At 31.2% G+C, this 24,819-nt stretch overlaps 1 protein-coding gene across 2 annotated transcripts; it reads right to left on the bottom strand.

Annotated features, from left to right (window-relative positions):
* Positions 1–111: 111 nt before the first annotated feature.
* Positions 112–22,812, bottom strand: LOC134250552 (uncharacterized). Of its 2 annotated transcripts, none has more exons than XM_062732921.1 (6): positions 22,758–22,812; positions 2,373–2,438; positions 2,157–2,213; positions 1,710–1,838; positions 896–976; positions 112–754 (listed from the first exon to the last, which is right to left on the bottom strand). In XM_062732921.1, exons 1-6 carry the CDS (start codon positions 22,771–22,773, stop codon positions 579–581), a joined length of 525 nt encoding a protein of 174 aa, XP_062588905.1. In that variant the 5' UTR covers positions 22,774–22,812; the 3' UTR covers positions 112–578. The 2 variants fall into 2 exon arrangements, with proteins under 2 accessions (XP_062588905.1, XP_062588904.1); XM_062732920.1 differs by lacking the exon at positions 22,758–22,812 and adding an exon at positions 5,402–5,529.
* Between the last annotated feature and the right edge of the window lie 2,007 nt (positions 22,813–24,819).

The raw sequence follows: 24,819 nt of genomic DNA, 5'->3' as shown, positions 1-24,819 counted from the left end.
TCCGCTGGAGACGGAAGACCCTAATAATAATAACCACAGAATCTAAATGAGTCAATTTGAGGCTTTTCGGCAGAACACTTAGAAATGTGCTATATTAATGACGTTATATCACAGAATGATCTTCCATTATGCCAATTTTTAATGATATATTTTTATTATATTCATCTATTCAACTCATATTAAAGATTATTTCGTAACTATTTAAGAATATTGATATTTTAGGGAACAATGAAGACGAAACTGTACCTTGTTCTTTACACTAGTGTAGCAACAGCACCCATTTTATTTGTAAAGGATCATTTGAGAGAAGAGACAGTTTGATGTTTCAGTGGTATATTTGATAACGAAGAAAGCAGAGTAAACCCGATCGTTTCACATGCAAAACATCTCTGGATGACGTGACATTAAAATGAGGCACCGATGCTCCGACATACAAATGTTTATAATTTCACCGAAAATTATCTAATTATCGTATTAATTAGAAATTTTGTACATGTATCATTGTTTCATTTGTTCTTTATAGAATGTTGACGAATTTTCCCTGAATTTGTCTCTTTTTTGGATTTGAAGTAATTGTCTCAATAATTTCTCAACAGCCCTCGTATTGTTATATCAGGACGATAAAAATGTAAAATAATATATGACGCGCAAAACATACTTTCGCTAGAAGGTGGTGTATTTCTGGAACTCTTCTCGTCAGTGAATAACGAAGGGGATGCTGTCGACGAAATCTGTGTCACTATTAGCTTGTCATCTATAAAAAAAAAATAGGAGAAAGTTATGTATGTTAGTTTTTACTATGATGTTATATTTTTTATTCCAAAAATAAAAAAAATAATGATTTTTTAGAGTTCAATTCATGAGGGATATTATCATTTGACAAGGTTAAACTTACCTGGTAAAATAGAACTAAAATCCTTTTTGGACATTTCTGTGCATCTACTTGTTTGAGGTGAAAAGAATCTCTCAAAGCACACTAAAATATTCAAAAGAACTTTTTAACCATATGCCTTTCGCTACGGTTATAATGTAATTAATAATTAATAATATAATTAATGTCGAACTCCCAATTAAATTGTATTCTTAATACAGGAGCATAAAATTATTCTCCTTTTAAACGGATTGCCAGTATTAGTTTAACGTTTATTACAACAAACTGTAAAATATGTAGGCGTAATTTGATGCTCATTTTAATGTTAATGTTTAATTGTATTCAATTGTGAAAAATTTAAGCACACTGTTGAACGCAGCATAATTATTTTTCTGGTATCCAAAACAGTCTCATCTTAAAAATTACTTGATAAAGTCATTGTTTCGTGTAACTGCAGTACTGTGGCGTTATAGTCAAAGACTGATATTTAAAACCATAACGCTACAGTTCTGCAGCTATGTTTCATGTAAACTGATGTTCCAAAATCAAAGAAATCGTATTTCCAAGTACTCCGTGAAATGCAATTTTAAATTTCTTTTTGTAATTTTTTTGCATAGATATTTTGTATATATATATTGATTGAGTCTATGCTTGGAGTATTTTTATTTTCTGTTGAATGATAAAAGAAAAATATAAGAATTTTAGATATACCTTTTATATTACTTTTGCCGTTTTGATACATAATAATCTATCACAATGCATACTTTAAAATGTTGGAATGCTAACAATAAACACGCAAAAAATAGTTTAATTGACCTTGTTTAATTTTTACATAAACCATATTTCGAATCACAAGCAGTGCACTTTTGACATTCTACATGTACATCGCGATCGTCTGTAAAATCGTCTGTGAAATCATCAGTAGACCCTGAGTCTTCATCGTTAACATAATTGTTCGGAGCACAGACTGAAACACACACGTGCATTATATATACAAACAATTAAGTCTCGGTAAAACAAATTATCATCTAATAATACTCCAATATCGTTAATAATACCCAACAGAACATTCGTATATATCAGAGATTAATAAATTACTGCCTCTCTCCAATTTTTTTTCTACAGAACACAAAGAGATAGGTATTAAGAATATTTTTTTAATATGCTAACGATAAATATGGGCAAAAATAGAATATTTGAATCGGAAGAAACTTGCATTATGTTCACTGATGGGTATAGAATTTGGCATTGAATTAGAATCAATTATTTTTATCTTTTTCTTTACCCTTTGTGGGAATGCAGCTTTTACAACATGAATCCTTGTTGTTACATTTCACACATTCTATACATATGAAGTACATATAATATATAAATAATTTATTAGTAAAACATTTTCCTAAACTAAAATGCATGTATAATAAACTTAAATATTAAATTTTAACAACGCAATCAAAGTATGTCTTTATATACATGTAATATGAAAAACCAGTTTAAGTCTTACCACTGCAAATATGGGTAATAGTTGCATCAGATAAAATCAGATTTCCATACAGAATAAGTAATTTCACTACAAAAGATATTTAGAGAGGTTAAACGTTGAAGCATTGAACAATAATTATTTTTTTTTAATTTTATTTGAATGAATGAGGTTCAAAGAGATGTACATGTATATATGATGTTATCTCAGATTGGCTGGTTTTGTTTAGAACAGCTTTCAAATTGTTTTTCTGAGAATATACAGTACAGTAGATGTAATTAGTTACAAGAATTAACTAGAATTGAAATATATATAATTGTTTTATCTAGTAACGATTCTAATTCGGGTACAATTATTTGAACGTTTCATTTATTTATTTACTTCAATTTAATCTTCATCATTCTAAAATTTGTATTTTGAAATTATTAATTTGATAGGCATTTTGAAAATTTATGTGAGGATTTTAACTTTATTTTCACGATAAAGAAAAAATCAGTTCAAATACCAAATGAATTAAATGAAATACTTTCATTGAAATTAGTCTTTAGATTACGTTCTAAAAAATATGAAAAATTCATCAGGATTTTTTTTTTTATATCGCAATTTGCTGTGCTATTTACACCGTGTATGACGCAAGATGAAGGGTGTATACTATGTTGTGCACGGGATGTAGGATTTCGAAGCGGAAGAAAGGGATCAAAGTACGTTTTTCTATGGAATCCGGATAGGGCCACGCAGTTTACTATCGCATCATGGCACCATCGCGGTTTAGGTCGATATTGTGATGAAGCGACAATGCGATGACGATGAAGCGATGGTGCGATAAATGAAGCGATGCTGCGTCAGTGCGATGACGACGATCCGATGGTGCGACAATTGCCATGACGATGTTGCGATAGCACGATGAAACAATAGTGCGATGATTTCATGGTTCGATAGTGATGACACGATGGTGAAATGAAAATGGTATGATAGTACGTTGACGATGAAGCGATATTCACTATCGCTCTATCGTGTTATTGCACCATCGTTATCGCATTATTGCGCCATCGCATTATCGTCATCGCGCTATCGCACCATTGCTTCATCGTTATAGCACCATCGCATTATTGTGCCATCGACCTTTTTTAGTCGATGCTCGATGGCGTGATAGTAAAATGCATAGCCCTATCCGGATTCCATATTTTCCCATTTTCTCAACTTAATATTTTTCGCAAAAAAAACCATGTATCTACAGAATGAAGCATTATTTAATGAATACCGGTATATGGGTAACTATGAGTACACTTTACGCTGTATTATTTGATCAAACACCTTAAGGGTACTTACCACAAACAAAAAATGGATGGGCGGTTTGATATATATTTTTTGACTGATTTTGATTTGTATTGATATAAAAAAAAATCCCTGAAATATAAAGAAATCGTAGGTTTTGGTTGGTGCTTAGATTTGAGATTTTATTTTGCCTTCTATATAATTCCATACAAAATTTTGCACAATTTTTTTTAAAATTTATGACAAAATCTTATAAAATTCTCCCACTCTACTTCGTAAACATTATTCTTGTTGTCAATGTAAATGTAAATCGATGAGAAATAATGATGATTTCTGAAAAAAAGTTTGATTTTTGTTATTTATCCTTTACACCATTCCGAGAACAAGAGCAAGATTGACGCTACACATTGTGTTTATAATCAAATATGAGAGAGAAGCTTCGCTTTTACATATTCTATCTTTTTGTATTGTCGTTAAATACATGTAATCTATATAAAAGTTTTACAAATTGTCTGTAAATAAAACAGTTTGCATTTATACTAAAGATATTGAAGAAAAATCAATGTTGTGCCAAGGGTGTATGCAACATGTTGTACGAGGAATGTTTAGGAATTGTGGAACGCTGCAGTGTTTGATCAAACTTTAAAACGTAAGGTAGATCCATAGATATCCATATACTCCATAGATAATGCTGTCGTCCGTAGACACATGTTTTCTGGCAGTAAATATCCGTAATTTGAGAAAATTGAAAAGGCATGTATCTTTGCCCCGTTTCTTTCGCTTCAAAAGTCTATACACCCCTTGCTAAACGTAGTATACGTCCTGTATGTTCGGATATACCGGTACTTATTTAGTTAAAAAAAAAACATAAAGTACAATAAAGTAAAACCCCCATCGCAATTATGGTATTTTATAAATTTCAAATTATGAATAATAAAAAAGTACTAGTATTCAAATGCCGACAAAGGTGCTTAAAAGGATGCTAATAATTTTGGTGGGTTTTTTTGGCGCATACACAGTTCAGTGACGTCTTGAAAGAAAAAAGTTAATTTTAAAGATAGGTTTTAGCGCATGTTTTCTACTTTTGAAACCGACTAAAACTAATAGAAGATGAAAGCCATTGTTAAACAACATACAGATTATAATTTTTCCCTTCGCACTTAAACACAAGTAAGCGAGTAAAAGTTTCAACATACTTCCTCAAAACTGCTTAAATCAGTTTTCCAGCTAAAAATTCTCGTTTTATGGTTAGTAAGACAAGTGGATAAGAAACGATGTCACCAATAAGTTTAGCGTTAATAAGTTTTTTTTTTTTTTTTTTTTTTTTTTTTTTTTTTTTTGAAAATTGCAATTTTCATGTGTATATAATATTCGGTTCGATTTTTTATTTTAGTTTTTTAATGCAAAACATGAAAATTCTCTGTCACTGATGTTACGTATAAGTACAGCTTTTATATGAATAAGATCAGCTTTTCAAATTGCTTTTAAAAGTGTATTTTCAATGCCAACCTCCAGTTCTTAATTTACATCGCAATTGTTCCCACTTCCGATGTTTTTGAGGTCCGTGTTTGCTCGATCTGTTCCTAATTTTTATTGCTTAATGGACTTTTGGTCTTGAAAACTTTTCGTAATTTCTATATAACGTTTCATTACATTAATTCTCTCATTTTGCCTCGACTTTTACATGTACATGCTAAATCATAATTTCTCAATCTTCATTGGGAATATAACATTTAGAGAGAAAAGGAATCAGATACATGTATAATCAAACAACCTACCTATTATTTTCCTCATATTCTGTTGTTGACTAAAAGTCATAATTTCCTCTGCAAAGAGCTCTTAAATCACAGGGAACAGGAAATTTTACAGTTTATTTATAAATCTTCCTGCACCCAGTGGTTTTTTTTTTTGTTCATGTTTTCTAATAGTGTATCTATTTACAATGTGCTTTTCGCTTCCCGTTTGCTGAGGATCAGTTACAAATAAGTCTTTATTAGTATTTAATGCAGCATCTTGCTTATAAATACATGTATAGACTTGTTTATCTAAAAAAAACTAATACATATTATCTTTCCATAAAATCGGATTTTATTTTAACGGAACGATGTTGCCCTTTGCTTCTTAAAATTGATACGACTCAATGATCTATTTTAAATCTTAAGTCCAATTTATATATAATTGTCATAGTGAATAAAAAAATTCATCATTAATCAGTGTTGGCATTGTTTCAGATCCAGGTGCCTCTTTCCTTTCTATTTTTAGCTCTACTTGTTAGATACCAGAAGAGCTTATGCTATAGTAAGCTTACGGTGTCCGACGTCCGTCCGTCTGTCTAGCTGTCTGTCTGTCTGTTGTTTGTCTGTCTGTCTGTGAATATCCTTTACTACTCTACAGTTTCGGTTTGATTTCAATATTTCTTATCATACAAGTAGACTACACTGAGATAAAACATTCTCTTTATCAGTGTTTGAATGCGATGATTGGTGTTAGTTTTTTTTTATTAAAAATATAATTTTTGTGAAATACTCTAAAAATGCTATTTCCAATACAGTTTTTGTATGATTTCAGTGTTCCTTGGCACAGAAGTAGACTGTACAAAGATACATACACTCTGTAGTTCTATTCACCGCTTTTCGATTTGGATGAACGGTGTTGCAGTGGTTACTAAGAATAGAAATTTCTGTGAAATAATTTCAAAATGCTACCCTATATACAGTTTCATTCTAATTGTAATATAAAGTGACATGCAAGAAGACTGCACTGAGATGCATAATTGTATTTATTTTTTTTTTATTTTGATGAATGGTGTTGCCAACTGAAATTGAAAATTCTGATAATAATTAATAATTTAATTTTACTTGTAACACGCCATTTGATTGGGTAAAACATTTTATCCATTTTGGATAACATAACTTGTCTACGTCACAATGAGTTACGTCAAAAACGTATTACTCCGCTTGACGTTACTTTTGAAATTAAATCATTGTGAAGCCTTACTCTGGGGAGAAATTATCTCATTGTCCATGTGTTGTCTGCACTTAAATTAAATTATAAGGAATGAAGCTTATTTCAACTTATATTATACGATATAACAAAACTTATTCTACAGTTGTAGTCTTCATTAAATCTTGCCTTAAAAGGGTTATTATTCTATTTATTATCGTAAAGTTTCAGTCCCAGCAGTCATTTTCTATCCTTTTGTTATAAGTACAAAACAGTAGAACTACAGTCTCGACAGAGATTTCTGGTTAGTAATTAAACTCCATTAGACTACCCATTTCTGACATAAATAGAAGGTCAGTAAATGCATGAATATTGTTTAAATTGTTCAAAAATGTAATATCCTTTCATAAAAATTAAAATAATGATAATAATTGATACATCATTCCATCAATATACACGAGCTGCAACATTATTTAACATTTTCATCTTGAATTGTATCAAGGCCTATAAACAATAGAGACGTCTTCAGAAAATAATGAAAGTATTTCACTCGAAAGAAGCGCATATTTTTATTATCAGAAAAGAATTTTTTTTTTTGTTGTTTCCAATTTTAGATCAGTAGAAATTCTTTATAGCTATCTCTCAGTTATAAATATTCTTAGTATCTCGAACAGTCGATATCAAATTGAATTCCAGTACTGGATTTCAAAAATCCTTAAGCACAGATTCACTGTACATATTGGGTTTCGGTAAATGTTCTATCAAGTCTCTTCTTTATTTCCTTTTCCTTAAATTATTTAAGAAGAAAATTTTAAGGGAACTGCACAGCAGACTATTTGAGAAATGGTGTAAACTAGATATTGATGCTTAAATAACTTTCTAAGTAATTGAGGTTTTGCCATATGACACTGAGCCGAGAGGACGTGTTTTGTCGAAGATCCGTGTGTTTTGGTTTATTTTTGGAAGTTTAGGTGCTTTTGTAGTGAATTTGAATTCCCACACTATTCCTTTGCTTTCTACGCTTCTGTATATATATTTTTCTTTTTGATTTTCGTGAATTTGATGGATTTATCTAACTTATTTAACTATTTGCTTGGATATCTAACTTGTGAGAACACCGTGAGTAGTGATCAGTGATTACCGTGTCCACTTGTTACCTATCCTGAACTGTCTATCACTCGTGCATGTTTGCAATGGTTCATTATCTTAGCAGTCTTGCCTGAGTGTTTGACCGGTATTACTCAACTGTAAAGTCATGGGGTTAATCAAACCTATATATTTCAAGGACAAGGAAGTGCAAGTGAATGCAACAAATGTTAACCGTATTTCTGATTATGACTAATCTGTTGAACTGATAAAATTGTGTCAGATATTCTTTGTGTTCAAAAAGACAGAAAGTTGTGGAGAGTCTGTGTCAAAACATTAAAGAGCAGATCGAAACTTCTACAGGAGGGTATTGATGTTAGAACAAGCACAACAATGTCTATGACAACAACCCCTTCTCTGTGGGAATCAAGGACCCATCTGAACAGGTAATGAAGATAACTGTCAAAGGGGTCCTGCTGTCTGTAGATGGTGAGGAGATCTGAAAATGCTTAAACAATTCGATCTTAATTTCATAAGTGATCTGACGTTTGAGAAAATTAAACATACAGTAACACGGAAAATGACTGAGATTTTGAACGGAAATTGTTTAATTTATGTAAGTACGCTTTCAGAAGGAAAATTTCTCCCTCGTACATGTAGATCATCACAGTGCTGGCTTTTAGTGCTTTATCTACCATTACGAACAGCCTTCTCATGCGTATTTTATAAAATTAATCAATATTAAGATCTCCGTGAATTCTTTATAATTTTTATGAGTTAACACGCAGATACTTTCAAATCAAATTAAAGGAATGTCCTTTACACCAGTGGTATGTTTAACAAAAATACGTACGACTTAGACCAAAAACTTCATTGATTGTAAATCTTTGTAAAATTGATAATTCTGTATAGAATTGGTGGTGTAAGATTACCTGCCTACATTCGTAGAAAAATATTGAATTCATTATCAATAAAATATACACATAACGTAAAGTATAAATAAGGAAGTTTTAAACAGAACTAAATGTTGGTCTTTAGTCATAAGTTCTTCTGTAAAACGAGTCCTGGTTCCGTCTTTGCATGCAATTTTTTAACTTACGTTTATATCAATTCTTATTATACTGAAAATAATATCATATATTAGATAATTTGAAAACGTACCTTGTGTATTGGTCATTTTATATTACATGTTAATATAAAAAAAACTCTTCCTAAAACTCCTTCTGCATGAATTTTATATGTAGATATTGACGGAAACAGGAAGTTTACTTCTTAATTACATCTCATGCATCTGTGTTTATTTTGCTTGAGCTAAAGCATCAGTTGGGTTTTTTCCTCATTATAATTTGTTCAGCGTCCGCCTAGTCTGTCCGTCCCTCTGTAAATTTTAGACATTTTTTATTTCTTTTCAATAACCACTTTACATCTCAACCAATTCAACTAAGCATATTCTCGACTTATTTTAGGGGATTGAGGGGGTGAGGAAATAGGGCCAGATTAGGTTATAATTATTAATTTGTTTTTATTTTAACGATTATTAAAGAACAAGGTTCACTTTTGCCCTTTGTTGACCCTAGGAATTTTTGAAAATGAAACTGCTTAATTTTTGTTAACAATGCATTAAGTAACATTTAGTCCTTTGGTGATTGCATGTCTATCAAAAATTACTTAATTTTCTGGCTAGTCAATGCATCATGACGTTACTAAACGCGTCAATTTGACTATATTATGAAAAAGACTACAAAACTGCCATGTTTTTATGCAATTTTACAATATTTAATATTGAGCGCAACCTCTGATCTAAAAAGCAATTAATAAATGATAGAACTGTTTCTGCGAATTGCAAGTTTTTAGATTAGAGGATGTGCTCATATTACTTTTATCTCTAAAAGTACTCAAATATACATGTACCTGTTTAAGGACAAACGATACGTTCCTTATAATATATAGATTTTGTCATTGAAGCATGTTAACTCACAAAAATTGAGGTACCTTTCCAGGCATTTGTCAAGATACCAGAGGGTATTTTTTTCATAAGGTGAAATTCATAATTTCAGGAACTTTTATGAATCGTTCATGAACATTCATGATGTGTTCATGAATGGTTCATGACTGGTTCATAAAGATGGTTCATGAACTTTATTCATGAATATATTCATAAAATGTAGTTCATGAACAAATGATGAATATATATGAATATTGGTAATTTTCATTTTAAAGACAGAAAAAATGAGTTCAAGGTGTTATATGAATGTTCATGAATTTTCATGAAGACTAAAATAATTGACAAAAACGATTGACAGAAAACACTCATTACTCTTATAATACAACTTTTGCATGCAGATGCAATTGTTGAACAAGCCCCTGCTATAATTTATATTTAATAACATTCTTTCACCAACTGTACAATATTAAAAACAAACACTGCATCATCATTAACAGCATTTTTTTTCAAATTGATTACTTATGTGTCCCTTCATAATTTAAATTAAACAGTTATATTCATCATAATGTCCTTTAAATAATGTCTTTCTCATCACACAACTTTGTTCAACCGAATTTTCTTTAACATCAAACTTTAAACAAGTTGTTGGAAGATGAAATATTCTGGGAAAAAAAACTTTATGAGCTTCGTAAAAAACGTTTTTATATATTTATCAACAACTAAAAATTCTCCTGTGCGTCTTCACAGCTCAGAATATTCAGTCTGAGAACGAGAGATTGTTAAACGGGGCCGCCATGCATACGAAACTAAAATGCAATACATGTATAATTGATGACGTAAAAAATTCGAATTCTTCATTGATAAAATTTATTTTGATATAAAAAATTGTATTTTCAGTGAAAAATTATTCAGAAAGTGTTTGTTATATTTTTTAAAACAGAAATCTTGGAAATTCGAAACTAACGTATTTCTCGGCTCTACCGTACATTTTTGAATAGGCGCAAACTTGAAACGTGCGAGACGTTGGAAGTGGGTATTTGTAGAGTGGAAGGTCTATAATTTGCATAATCACTGATCTTTGTCAACTTTTTATGAAAATAACAGAATATGACGAAGGAATTAAGACTATGTCTAGGATCGATCTACTTCATAACTGGTGAGTGACAAAAATGGAGGCAATCACTGAATCAGAAATCTGTCTGTAAATGTTACTGTCTATTTGTAAAATAAATTAATATGTCGTTTTTTAATGAAAGTTTTGTCTAACTTTGCTTTGAGTTGGGATCCAACCATTATATCATACATTAATTATAGACTGAGACTCAAAACATTCATAGGCCTGATTGATCTACAAAATGGCGGTCCAAGAAAATTATGGCTTAAATTCCACTCAGAATGTTTAATTTGGAAGTGCCTCTGATGCAAAATTAATGAAACTAAAATGCAAGAAAATGCAAAAAAAGTCTTAAGTTTCACAGTCATTGGTATTTTCAGAAATTTTTCTTCTTGAAGGAAAAACAGAAGCACTTCACAAATGTTGATTAGCAGAAGACAAGAAACTCCGGCTGCCAAAAAAAATCTGAGCTCTTGAAAAAGAAAAAAAAGAAATGAAAATATGAATGATATTCAATCAAAGGATCCAAATGATGAAATTCTGAAAATTCCACATGGATTTTTGAATTGACCATCACTGCTCGAAATGCTTGAAAGCCCTTAAAGCTGTTACCCTGGTGCTGAACAAACTTTTCTCCTAGACTGGAATTAAAAACTGTTCAATTTTTGGTATTAAAACACACTTTGAAACATGCTGAGGAAGGACCCCCTCTCCTCTTGACCAAGTAAGGTTAAACATTTTGCAAAGAGTTGCGTTTGAATTGAAAATTTTCATACTTTTACCAGGAATGAACTACATTATTCATTAACTATAGTTTAATATGTCAGAGTTGTCTATTTTAATTTTTTTAACAAAGATTTTGTTGCCATGGAAAACAAACAACAATTCTGTGAAATCTTTCAAAATGATGTATTATAAAACATCTACTGTTACTGTTTTTAGCATGACTTCATGCATTTTCATGAATAAACATGAATAATAATATTGCATTTTTCGTTTACAAATAAGCAAGAATATTCATGAATGCTAATGGTTCATGAAATTCATGCATTCATAACCATTCCTGAAAAAATTCATCAAATTATTCATGAACAGCTCATGAAGATCCACTGAATTTATTATTGGAAATTCTTGAAATGATGAATCTTCATGAATATGACTCTACATGAATTATTCATGAAAAAAATATTCATGAATATTCATCAATTTTCTTTCATGAATAAAAATTCATGATTTGAAAATGTCCAATTATAAGTTCATAGGATCTTCATGAACATTTCATGAACATTTCATGAATGAAATTCATAAAAAATTCAAGGAAATTCATGAATTATTCATGATCGTCTCGCAGGGGGAGGAACGTCTCGACTGACCTTAAATTAAAATTCAAGAACATTGCAATCCCATAAAGCATGTGGTCCAAGACCTCGAGTTAAAAAGAAAAAAAAATTGAAATAGGAAATGAAAGTACTCAGTATCTAATTGATGTTGATGTTTAAAATTAAATATAAAGTGGTATATCTACAGGGCCGTTTTATGCATAAAGAAACCCGAGCTCTTTAAACGGGGATGGACACAGTTTCAACTGAATTTTTTTTTACCAATTTTAATTTTTACAATTCCTAACTATAGTCTGTCCCATGACCGGAACGTCACTACTTTTTCAAAATATCTGAAAATAAATAAATACCTTGGACTTCAACCTATGTCCGATTGGTAGATTGAAGTCCGATTGGTAGATTGATTTTTTTCCAAACTTCCTGCATTTATCCGAACCCTCGAGGTCAACCAGTGTAAACATACGGCGGCAAATTCAAAGTCTACGGGGATTTAACATGGTAAACTCGTCCATTAGCGTCTAAATTACGGGGCCGGGAACCAGTCTTCGAAGGGAGTAGTCGTTCTTTGCAAAATAAATTTCCGAAAAATCTTTAAAAATTAAAGGAATTCATTTGAATTGCTTTCATTGATAATATAACATTCACTTTGAATTTAAATAAATTTTAACAGCAATTAACAAGTTTAATTATAAACTTTGAGAAAATAGTCCGAATCTAACGAAGTACAACTTGTAGATAATGGATGTTGACATGATGATGCAAGCTCGCCAGTGTTTAAAAACGTAAGTTGTTTATTAATTCTATGGTATTTTTTGCGCTGTTGTTGTTTTACTAGCTAATATACACACACAACAAAGAAGTGTCTACAAATGCTAAAAGTTTATATGTTTCAAAACGCGTGATATTGATGACATTAGATACAACGATTTCAGCTATTTGGTTAGTGTTATAGTGCTCTGTCACGGTCTGTATGTAAGCCCATGTGTGAAAAATGTAAAGGGTATTTCTATGATAATAATAGAGCAAGAAGATGGTTAAACAAATAGGTGAAATAATACCAAAAAAGAAAATTACTGCTGATTATCATAGTAACTAAAGTTTTAAATTTTATTTCTACTTTCATTTTCAATTCATTATATTTCATGTACATGCATTTGGCAGATACATAACAAGCTAGAGATCTAAAGTGCATTTTTATTTTTACATTTATGTGTAGTATCAACACCCTGGGGGCATCAAAACAGAATTTTCAATAGATAACACATTTAAGTATTATTTTTCAAAACTTTATAATATTGAAATATATGCAAATCATGTATTTTTTTTTTTTATCAAGTCTTTGTCAATTAAACAGGATTGTCATTGAGTTCTAATTGTCATTTATGTACTTGCATGTATATTGATGAATTAATTAGCAGAACCAGACATAAGGTAGATATCATCTGAGTACAGACTTTGAAATAAAATTTATATACATGTAACACCAGAGAGAAATTTCAATTAATACTGTCAAGCACATACTCAGAGTTCAAATTCTTGGTCAGGCCATCTTTCAAAAAAATGTTTGTTTGCCCTGTCCCAACCAACTGGCTAAAATTACCTATAACTTTTTTTTAATCTCCAGGAATCAATTTTTTTTCGGGGGTATTCTGGAGAATAAATTAATAAAATTTATAATTAAATTTTCTGAGAATAATTTTCTCACCTACCTACCAACCTAATCCTGAGTTGGGAGAGGGCAAGTGAACACTATTTTCAAGCTGCACATAGCCTCACAAGCATCGTTTTTTCTGTAAAGTCCTGTACTGCTTAAAATGTGAACATAATTTGAAAATTTCTGTTTCCTTAATTCCTAGAAGATTATCATCTAAGTAATTGTGTTGAAAAACCGTAGGCCATGATTAAAATATTTTTGTTTGATGTACTTTGACACACATTTTTCAAGGAGGGTAGGTAGGTAGCTTTTTTGGCTTAATAGTATTGATCAAATTGATATTAAAGTGTCATATGCCAGTTGCATAAAAGTAGCTGACCACTCTTATATTTAGATACATCTTAATAAAGAAGCTAAATGCAAGTGACACATTTGTTCCTTGGAACACTCTAGTTTATTATGAAAATCATGTCCTGTTATACACTTTTATGACAATTTCTCTTCTTTCAGCAATATTAAGCTTGATTTAGACACTGCAGTATAAAGAGAGAAGCAGACCAGAAATCTTTGGCTAAGCAAATATTATGCATAACAAAAGTTCTAAGTCTACTACAAAATTCAAAATATTCAAAATATCCTGTCTCTTTTAAATACAGTAGAGCCTCATTTATCCGACCGCTTTGGTTTCTAGTTAATTTGTCTGGATATGTGAAGCGTCCGCATATCTGAATTATCTGCTAAATAAGACAAATTATTAAACGTTAAAAAATTTTGTTACGATGAAAAATCGCCTGGATACTGAAGCATCCAGTTATCTGGCGTCCGGATATCTGAAGGTCCACTATACATGTATTGAGAATGAATTTTTCACGCTCTGAGCACCTGATGTCTACATGTTACAATTTTCCCTCTAATCTTTCAAGTGTATATTTTTCTCTCATTATCCTTAATCTTCTTCCCATGAACCACTGGGACAGAAAAGCTGAAATTTATGTGGAAGCATCCTCGGGTAGAGTAGATTCTAAATTGTTCAAATTATGACCCCTGGGGGTAGGGTGGGGCCACAATAGGGAACCCAACTTTTACATTGAAATACTCAGTATATATTTAGAAAATTCTATTAAAAATTTCTTCTAGGGAATTACTGGGCAAGCAAAGCTGAAACTTATGCGAAATCCTTGTGGGGTAGTGTAGATTTTAAATTGTCCAAATTATGACCCCTGGGGTATGTTGGGGTCACAAAAGGTATAACAAGGGGTGGATCTTGTAAAGAACTGCATGGTCAAAGCTTTTCATGTAAGCGGTGTGGCCCATGTGCCTCTTGTAATATTTTTGTGTGAAATGCTATTGCAATACATGTATACCGGTATGAGTGATAGTCATGATATTTTACAGGATATTCGAGGAAATATTAACTTCAAATCTGTGTCAAAGCACCTTTAATAATGCACAATTTCACCATTTGAAAGAATAAACATTGATGAAAAAATGTAACAATGACTGAAGCATAGAATATTTGATTATACTTTTATTACTTACAAAATGATGTTTTTATAGGTTACATAATTCACAAGAGTGCGAAGTTATGATGACCACGCAGATTCGAGATATTGTAACAAAGACATGCCTGCATGAAGAAGACCGTTCACTCAGTTTATCAGAATAATGTGTCAGATTGAAATTGATCTTATGTTGGACAAAACAATCAGGACATTCTTCTGGCTAGTAAGTGTTTATAGGAATGAAAAAGATTTTACTCTTCCTACGTATACTTCAGCTTGGAACCTGAAAATGAGAATTAACCAAGTATGTGTATTTTTAATAAGTAAACAATTCATGTTAATATGATGAGCATGATCTGAATTTTTAATGTATCTTCAAATTTCATTTTGCACAAATTTAAAAGTATTTTTTATGCACTGAAATCTTTATGATGAATTAAAATGTTTTATCATTAATTTTTTTTCAGGCACAAAGTATTGACAAAACCAAAGATTACCTGGTAGTCTGCCAATGGAGTGATCATTGCCATTCATTGGATGATCTAGACAACACCATTTTCCTCAGAAAATTTAGGATAGAGACTTGATCTCCATCTTCATTCATAGATGACTGATGTCGACATATTCTTACTTCTGTTTCATGTCTTTTCTACAACATGAACTCCACACTCCAGCATCAGTGGGCGCTGGACTTTTATAAACATTTATTCCTCTGAAGTTCATCTAATATCCTTAAATATAGGACAAACAAATCATTTACCTTGTAAAATATTTTTAAATTTTACTTAATAAAACAATGAACACAGTTCAAACAAACTGGTTTATCCTATAATCTAAAACTGCTTTTGTTTGAATCAATTTATAATTTTAAAGACTTATTAAAAATCTGTTAAGAAACTTGGATCCTCAGACAGGAAGGATAACTCTTTAATTTATAATTTAATTCAGAGTCTCAAAATGAAGCTTGAAAATTCAATCTTTTTGTGCAACAATTTTCATTTTATCATGATAATGTTTATAACTTCTTAATGTTCTTTAAGGTTGTTTGAAGTTCTCAGAAAGGTCTAATAATAAGTTGCAGTTTTTAGTTTTAACTTATAACGTAAAACTTGGATAAATAGTAAAGTCAATGGGACCCATGAAAATTCTTTGCTGTAACCATAATTTGTTTTATCCATATGAGGAATTCATTACATTTACATTGCTGGGGATCCAAGATAACTTTGTTGTATCCATGAACTCACAATATCCGTGTTTGTACTAAACAAGTTTTACTGTTACAGTAAAAGTACGAGTATTTCAAAATTACTTTGCCAATTTTATACAGTTATAATAAAATAATTCCAAAGTATTTTGCAATTTTAAAAACAGTTTTTCTCAATATTCTAGCACAAATAAATAAATAAATAAATAAATAATTTTTAAAGATTCTAGTCAAAGTGCATTAAAATTTGGGACCAAGCTAACGCACTTTGAAAAATTTTTTTTTTTTTTCAAAGTCCGTTAATATCAACCATATTAACACACTTTGAAAAAAATGTTAAGATTGATCAATATTCCTTCAAATAACCGGTATGATAAATAACAGATCCTGGTTTGATAACTTTTTTATGATAAAGTCACTGTTGGACCTGAGATATTGACTTTTAAATATTTAAGGTTTTGATAGAATAAAAGGGAAAATTAAAGGGTCTTGAAAAAAAGAGTGACGATTGTTTAAGTTCATTAATTCGTTTCCCCCTTTTTTAATTCTAGTCTTTGACAAGTAGATGTAAAGGTGTATAGGGGGCACTAACACAGGACAGCTACGAGCAACTTAGCATTTATCATAATAAAAAGGGGCCAATTTGATTGTTCAAACTGTGAAAATTCTTTCTCTCTCATACGTTTTACTAAATTTTAAAATTTCTAGTTTTCATCTGCTTTAATTAACTCATTTATTATTGAAAGTTTTCAACGTCATACCAGTTAGGTAAATACATAATTATATGAATGCTTTGAGTATAGCATAGACATCGAGACTGGGCGAAGGGCCAGGGGAGGGAATGGGGGGCTAACCCCCCCCCCACTTATTTTGGAAAGATATATACATTGTATAAGCATTGAAAATACAGCGTACCCATTTTAGGTTTATTGCTCCCCTCCCCCGTTTGTTACCGACACCTATGTATTGGAAAGATAAAGATTTGGACTGAGGGATCTTATACCCGTCTTCTCCTCTTTTCGACGGGAGTAAATCAATTCATTTTTGAAGTTAGGGTTAGGCTTAGTTTTTTGAAAGATAAATAACAAATAAAATCTTTCCATGACTAAGATATGATTCTTTTTTCAAAGTGCGTTAATTAAGTGTCTCCATGGTAAAATATATTGATGTAGACTCTTAACGCACTTTGAAAATTTTTTTCAAAGTGCGTTGAGTTGGTCCCAAATTTTACGCACTTTGAAAAATTTTTTCAAAGTGCGTTGATTTTGTCCCAATTTTAACGCACTTTGAAAAAATTTTTCAAAGTGCGTAATTTTTTCAAAGTGCGTTGCCACATAGTATATAGAGAGAAATGAAGATTATTATGCTTGAATGTGCACAGAGTACGGTCCTTTGTCGCACGGTAAAATAAACAAGGTTATATTAGAGAATACATAAGTATTAGCATACATTAGTATAAGTAAAAGATTTAAATACATAATATTGGGATGAAAATTATTCTTATTCGATTCCTTAATCATTTAATTTTTGTCGTCTTTTAAAAATTTGCAAGACATAATTAAGGTTAATTTTTGGCAGTTTTCCCGAGCAAATGGGAAAGTGGTAAATACAATACACAAAAAATGGCGAGGTTTGATGACGTTATGGCGCACCGGAGAGCAGTTCCGTTTGATTAGGATGTTGTAATTACACCTTTAGAGACTTTATATAAATACAGAAGAAATAAAATATAAAAAATATCACCAGATCTTTAGTATAAAAATGAAATTGGAGTTTTCTAAGCGAAGTATTTTAATCGAGTCCCCTGGTAGTACAAAACATACGGAACAAACTGTAATAACAGAAGACCCTGTCACTGTCGACTTTTGATACAAGATTCTCTATTTGTTGAATGATAGTGAGAATACTGTCCGTAACTTGCTAATAAATCGTCAGAAGGTCGGATGTGTGTGCCAGATTGGTCTCTCAACTGTTTATGGAGACTCAAGTATGTGAATCAATTGAATTCAATTTTATTTTTAGCACAGATGAAACGTGACGCTGTTTTAGACACTTTGACATTATCATACATGCGCCGTAGGGTGATATAATACATAACATAAAAATTCACAATTTGTTTATTTATGCATATAACTATTTGAAATTTTCTCTGCATATTCATAATATATGTACTAGAGAATAGTGAAAATTTCAAGCTAGACAACTTGTCCACGATTTTCCCGATTATACATACAGTGTATATTAAAATAAAGTCTCAGTAATAGCATTATTTTACTACGCTTAAAATACTCCTTTATCATTAATAATACCCACCAGAACATTCGTGTACGTCAGACAATAATAAACTGTTGTCTTGAGACTTCAAACGTTTTTCTACAGAAAGCCATCAAATAAGAATAGATTTAAAAATTATCCATAAGGAAACAACACAAAAAAATATATAATTTAAATCGAAAGAAACTTGCATTATTTCGATAAAAGGGAAAAGAAATATATAAGATATTGAATAAGATCTATTTATTTATGTTTTATCTCTTTTTTACCATTTTTCGGAATGCAGCTTTTACAACATGATATACCGCCGTAACATTTCACACATTCTATATGAAGTACATATTAGTTATAAATAATAATTAGTAACACATATTCTGAAACTTAAGTACATATATATTAAACATACATATTAATAAATAATAACACTATCAAAGCATGTCTTTATTTAATATGAGAAACAAATTTAAACTCCTGATTTGTATTATTATTAAGGATGTTTAACTCTGAATGCAGATCATTATCTTATATTACATCTTACGACTGCAAATGTCGATATATGTAAAAGCTGTATCAGATAAAATCAGATTTACACACACAATGAGTAATTTCACTACAAAAGATATGTAGAGAGGTCAAACTTTGAAGCATTACACAGCAATTATTTTTTTTATATATGTTATTTGAATGGATGAGGTTAAAAGACATGTATGAGATTATCTTGGCTTTTTTTTAGAACAGCTTAGTGTTTCTGAGAATATACAGTGCAGTACATGTAATAAGTTACAAGAATAAACTAGAATAGAAATATATATAGTTGTTTAATCCAGTGACGATTCTTTTTCGGGTACAATAATTTGAATGTTTCATTTATTCATTATTTACTTCAATTTTAAAATCAAATTTGAAATTATTATAATTTTCATTGGCATTTTCAAATGTGGGTGTGGGGGGGGGGGGTAAATTAATTTTATGAAGAAAAAATTAATTCATTTCAAATACCAAGTGACTACAATGAAATACTTTAATCATTGAAGTAAGTTTTTACATTACGTTCCATAAAATGAATGCAAATTTCATTTGGATTTCATAGATTTGCTTTTGTATTGCAATTTGCTGTGACATCTAGATGGAAATAACACAAAGTATAATAAAACAAAATGCGAATCTAGTATTTTATAAATTTCAAACTATGAAGAATTCAAGAGAGTTCAAATGTCGACAAAGGTGCTCTATGGCGCACACACAGTTCAGTGACGTTTTCAAAGGAAAAACGTTTATCTTTTAGAGGAGTTTTAGCACATTTCTTCCTACGTTTTGAGTAAAACTAATACCAGATGAAAGACTTTGTTAAAGAACATACAAATGAAAGTTAACTTTTCGTTTAGCACTTAAACACAAAGATGCAATTTTAATAGACTTCTTTAAAACCGCTTAAGTAAGCCAAAAACCCACCCCGCTAAAATATTTCTTTATGGTTATATTTGTTCTGTATGGTTATATATGGTTAGAGGATAAGTATTGCTGTTATCAATAAGTTAGGTTAACTGTAAAATGTTTATTTTAGAAATGTGCAATCTACGAAGGCGCAAAATATCTATTTCGATTTTTTTTTTTTAGTTTTTGAAAGTGAAACATGACAATCCTTTGTCAATTGTATTACTTATAAAGCATAGTTTTGTACATCTTTTATATGATTAGTTCAGCTTTTAAAATTGATTTAAAAAGTGTATTTTCTTGACCAACATTCAGTTCTTAATTAATTGGCATTAATACTCTCATTTTGACTGGACGTTTACGTGCCAACTCATAGTTCCTATCTTCATTATGAACAAGCTACTAAGTAATTTAGAGAAGAAATACGCACGCTCGATTCCCGCCTACATTTTGGAACCATTTAATTCAATATAAATAGCAAATTGGCCATAAATTCTTTGTTAAATACAAAGAACAATGATAATTGATAAATTGACTTAATACCAACGCTAAACAGTAAACTATCCATAATTCCAGCTCTTGAAAAAAGGGAGGTAGGCGATATTTTCCTTTGAAATTGGAGTTTCAATCATCACCATATTTTGAAATAGTCTTGGATATGATTAAATGTTCCTTATATCTTTTCTTATGTTTTAGGCAAATAAATGAAACATAAATATATCAATAAAATATAATGTTTCAGTTGTATATCGCCTTGAAATTGATAGAATATAAGCATTTTTATCGTTTTTTGTCAATAAACATATGTTCCCCCCGTGTCACACAAAAAGCTTTGGTATGAATTTGTGAAATAACATTCCATATTTCCTGTAAAAAGGAATTTTTGTGACACAGGGGGGAAAGATGTTTTAAAAATATTTTCCGTTTTCCGTTGATTTCTATAGTGAGAAACACTAGTTTTACCAAAAGTTTAGAGTTTTCTCTCTTTGTTTTCCCAAATAAGTAATGTTTTATGAAAATCCATATGATTGTCTATAAACAATGTTAAAAATTCTTCGAATATGTTAACTTTTGAAAATTGACTTGGAGGTAGGCGGAAGAACAATGCTATCGTTCGCAGTTCTTTGTGTCTCCCGCTTAAGGAAAAAGTAAAACATGCGCAGTTCGGGGGGAGGCGGGGAGAGTCGGATCCCCCTCACTGAATTTGTAGAATTATTAAATGTATACATGCATGTTTACTGAAGCAAATAAAATATACCATTATGGGTATAAAGATTTAATTGCTTATTCTTTATTATGTGTATAGAAGATTCTTTTATATGGAATATTTATCACACTGTAATGATGATTTTTTGAGTTTGTATAAGCCAGACCTCGTAAATTTTTCATTTCGCGTGCTGAATACTGAAGACTCCTTATTTTTCGCGAGTACTTTTGATCGCGAACTGGCTCTTTAACGTCAAATAGCGTGAATGATATTTCGCGAATGGATGGTTGATTTACAGAATTTATATGGATTTGAACGCCATAAAAATAAAAGCGAGTAATAAAATTTTGCGCGTGATGCTTCTCGCCAAAAAACACGGAAATTAATTCCTCGCGTATAATTATGAATCTACAGTACTATTATTTAGTAAAAAAAAAATATTTCTAAAAAAAAAGTGGTACGTCCGGGACTTGAACTCGGGACCTCTCACATGGGAAGCGGAAAACATACCACTAGACCACGGACTCGCTTTTCTTGAAGTGAAGTATATGCAGAAGTGAAGTCACATACAAGTATATATTCTAGTCTCGTTTACCCCAGACTCTCGCTCTCGAGACTTTGCTCGAGCGAGAAATCTCGCTCGAGCAAAGTCTCGAGAGCGAGAGTCTGGGGTAAACGAGACTAGTATATATTCATGTTCGGTATTGTCAAAATTTTACACAATTCATGTTGTTTGATTTATTTAGCCTTTATTAAACAGTTCTAATAGATGTAATAAGAACATAAAGTCCGCCGAGAACCTGTTTTATACACAATAACTCTCCTCATGCCCCTGTGCTAAAAATAGCGACATGTTATACTATAAATACTAATAAAACAAACGGGACGGGGCACTTTGAGAGGGGTGAGAGAGGTCCTAGGGAGTTTTGGTATAAAATTACACTGCATAAGCTCAAAATCTTCTTGAAATATCGCCCGGAAATGATAGTGTTACATACAGACAAAATGTTAAATTTACGACCTTGATCTTTGACCTTTTGACCTCAAAATCAATAGGGGTCTTCATTAGGCCACAGGGAGTTGTTATATAAAATTTCATTGCAATAGCTCAAATGGTCCTAGAGATATCATGTGGAAACGAAAGTGTTATAACACACAGAATTTGCTTATTTGTGACCTTGACCTTTGACCTTTTGACCTCAAAATCAATAGGATTCCATGTCCATGGGAAGTCCATGGGAAGCTATGATAAATTTCATTGCAAAAGCTCAAAGGGTTCTCGAGATATCGTGTGGAAACGAAAGCGTTACAGACAGACAGAAAGACGGACGGACGGTCAGACCCAAATTAATATCCCCCACTTTTCAAGCGGGGGACAAAAAACATATCGAGAGAAAAGCAATCAGATACATGTATAATCAAAGAACCTACCTAGTATTTTGCTCATATTCGGTTGTTAACTAAAAGTCTTAATTTTCTCTGCATAGGGCTCTTAAATCGCTGAGAACATGATATTTTATTGTTTATTGATAAAACTTCCTGTATTCAGTGAAAGAAAAATGTTTTATTATAGTCAATATATTTAGCATGTGCTTTTTCGCTTGCATAATTCGCTTCCTGTTTGCTGAAGATCAGTAACAAATAAGTTTTTATTAGTATTTAATGCATCAAATTGTTTATATGTACATGTAAAGACTTGTTTATCTGAAAATTAATACGAATAGATTTTTTTTCTGTAAATCGGATAATATTTTATACAAAATCAGAGATGATGCTTTTGTTTCTTAAAATTGATACGAACCAAAGAGACCTTAAATCTGAAGTCCGATTTCAATAAAATTACCATAGAGAATAGAAAAGGACATCATTCCATCCATCAGTGTTGTCATTGTTTCAGGTCTAAGTGCCTCTTTCCTTTCATCTTTTTAGCTCTATTTTCTTTTATAATTAATCACCAGATTTAACTTAAAGTTTGGGATATGATATCTTTGGCTGTCAACTATTATTTGGCAAGGAAAAAATAAATTTTAGCTTTAAAATTTGATCATTTCATTTTATCTTTATATGGAGCTCTTCTTCAAATGGAGATCAAAATAGTCTAAAAATGGCCACAACCACCCAGCCCCCTTTAGGTGTCAGTCATCTGTTCGTCTGTTCGTCTGTCTTACTATCTGTAAACATTTTTTTTTTCAAATGCTACTCCTCTTACAGTTTTGGTACGATTACAATAGTACTTGGCACACAAGTAGATAAATAATTTGTATATACTGATATACAGTGGACCCTCATTTTTCCGGACGCTTTGGTTCTCAGTCAATTTGTCCGGATATGTGAAGCATCCTGATATCTGAATCGACAGTTAAACAAGACAGAATAACATTTTAAAATTTCGTTCCGATGAAAAATCGTCCGGATACTGAAGCATCCGGATATCTGGCGTCCGGATATCTGAAGGTCCACTGTATCAGTTTTTGATTTCTATGAATGGTGTTGGCTTTTTATTAAAAATAGAAATTTCTGTGAAATACTTTCAAAATGCTATTCCCAATACAGTTTTAGTTTGATTTCAGTATTCCTTGGCACAGAAGTAAACTATAAGATACATAATTCTGTTTTCTGGTTTTTAATTTTGATCAACGGCATTGCCGTGGTATTTAAAAATGAAATTTCTTTGAAGTACTTTTAAAATGCTACTCCAAATACAGTTTTAGCCTGATTATAGTATAATGTGGCTTCTAAGTAGACTACATTAAGATACATAATCGTCTTAGATGTTTTATGTTTATTTTGATGAATCATTATGGTGTTGCCATGGTAAATAAAATGAAAAATTCTGCAAAATTTTACTAAAAGCTGCTGGTACAGTCGTAGTCTTATTGCAATCTTGCCACAAAAGAGACCTGAGAAAGGATCATTATTCTATTTGCTACTGTTTTAAAGTTTAAATTCCCAACTGCTATTTTTCTCTTCTTTTGAAGAATCAATAGAGCTATAGTCTCGACCGAGACTTCTGGTTTTTCATTTACCTCCATTAGGCTACCGATTTCTTACATAAATAAGAAGCCAGTAAATCATGAATTCTGTTTAAATGGTCGCCTTTGTTTAAAGAGAGCTATAAGAAAATGCAGCGTTCTTGAATATTGCAGAAAGCAGACGTATTTGAATACCTTCAGCAAAGAATTAAAATAGCAGCACAGCCTACAATCCAAAAATTAAAACATATTTTTTAATATTCAGAAACTGATCCTTCGTTATGTAGTCGCAAAGTCTGGATTTGAGGTTGTGCTCTTAGGATATATGGGGGAAAAGCTTCAATTTTAAGTCATAGGCATAGGAATTTAGAGGGTATGGGGAAAATGATTACGTCAATAATTCATTACGTCATAATGCATTGACCTAATCAAATCACAAATTTCAAATTTTAACCTTTACTTGGCAAGCTGGGCTACGGAGCAGTAGGGGATCTTTATCGTGCAAGCACCTCCTGCTACAT

Source organism: Saccostrea cucullata, unplaced genomic scaffold (genome assembly GCF_032062105.1).
Source record: "Saccostrea cucullata isolate Sc308-1 unplaced genomic scaffold, CSIRO_AGI_Scuc_v1 ctg2445, whole genome shotgun sequence".
Classification (NCBI taxonomy): domain Eukaryota; kingdom Metazoa; phylum Mollusca; class Bivalvia; order Ostreida; family Ostreidae; genus Saccostrea; species Saccostrea cuccullata.
The sequence above is the reverse complement of the archived record's forward strand: the minus strand, read 5'-3'. Positions and strand labels throughout refer to the sequence as shown.

Excerpts from the sequence above, each read along its gene's own strand:
- LOC134250552 (XM_062732920.1), bottom strand. The coding sequence starts at position 5,441 with ATGACTTTTAGTCAACAACAGAATATGAGGAAAATAATAG. Across the intron at positions 2,439-5,401 it reads GAATATGAGGAAAATAATAG|TGAAATTACTTATTCTGTAT; the intron begins GTAGGTTGTTTG and ends TATCTTTTGTAG. Across the intron at positions 977-1,709 it reads TGCTTGTGATTCGAAATATG|TGTGCTTTGAGAGATTCTTT; the intron begins GTTTATGTAAAA and ends TGAATATTTTAG.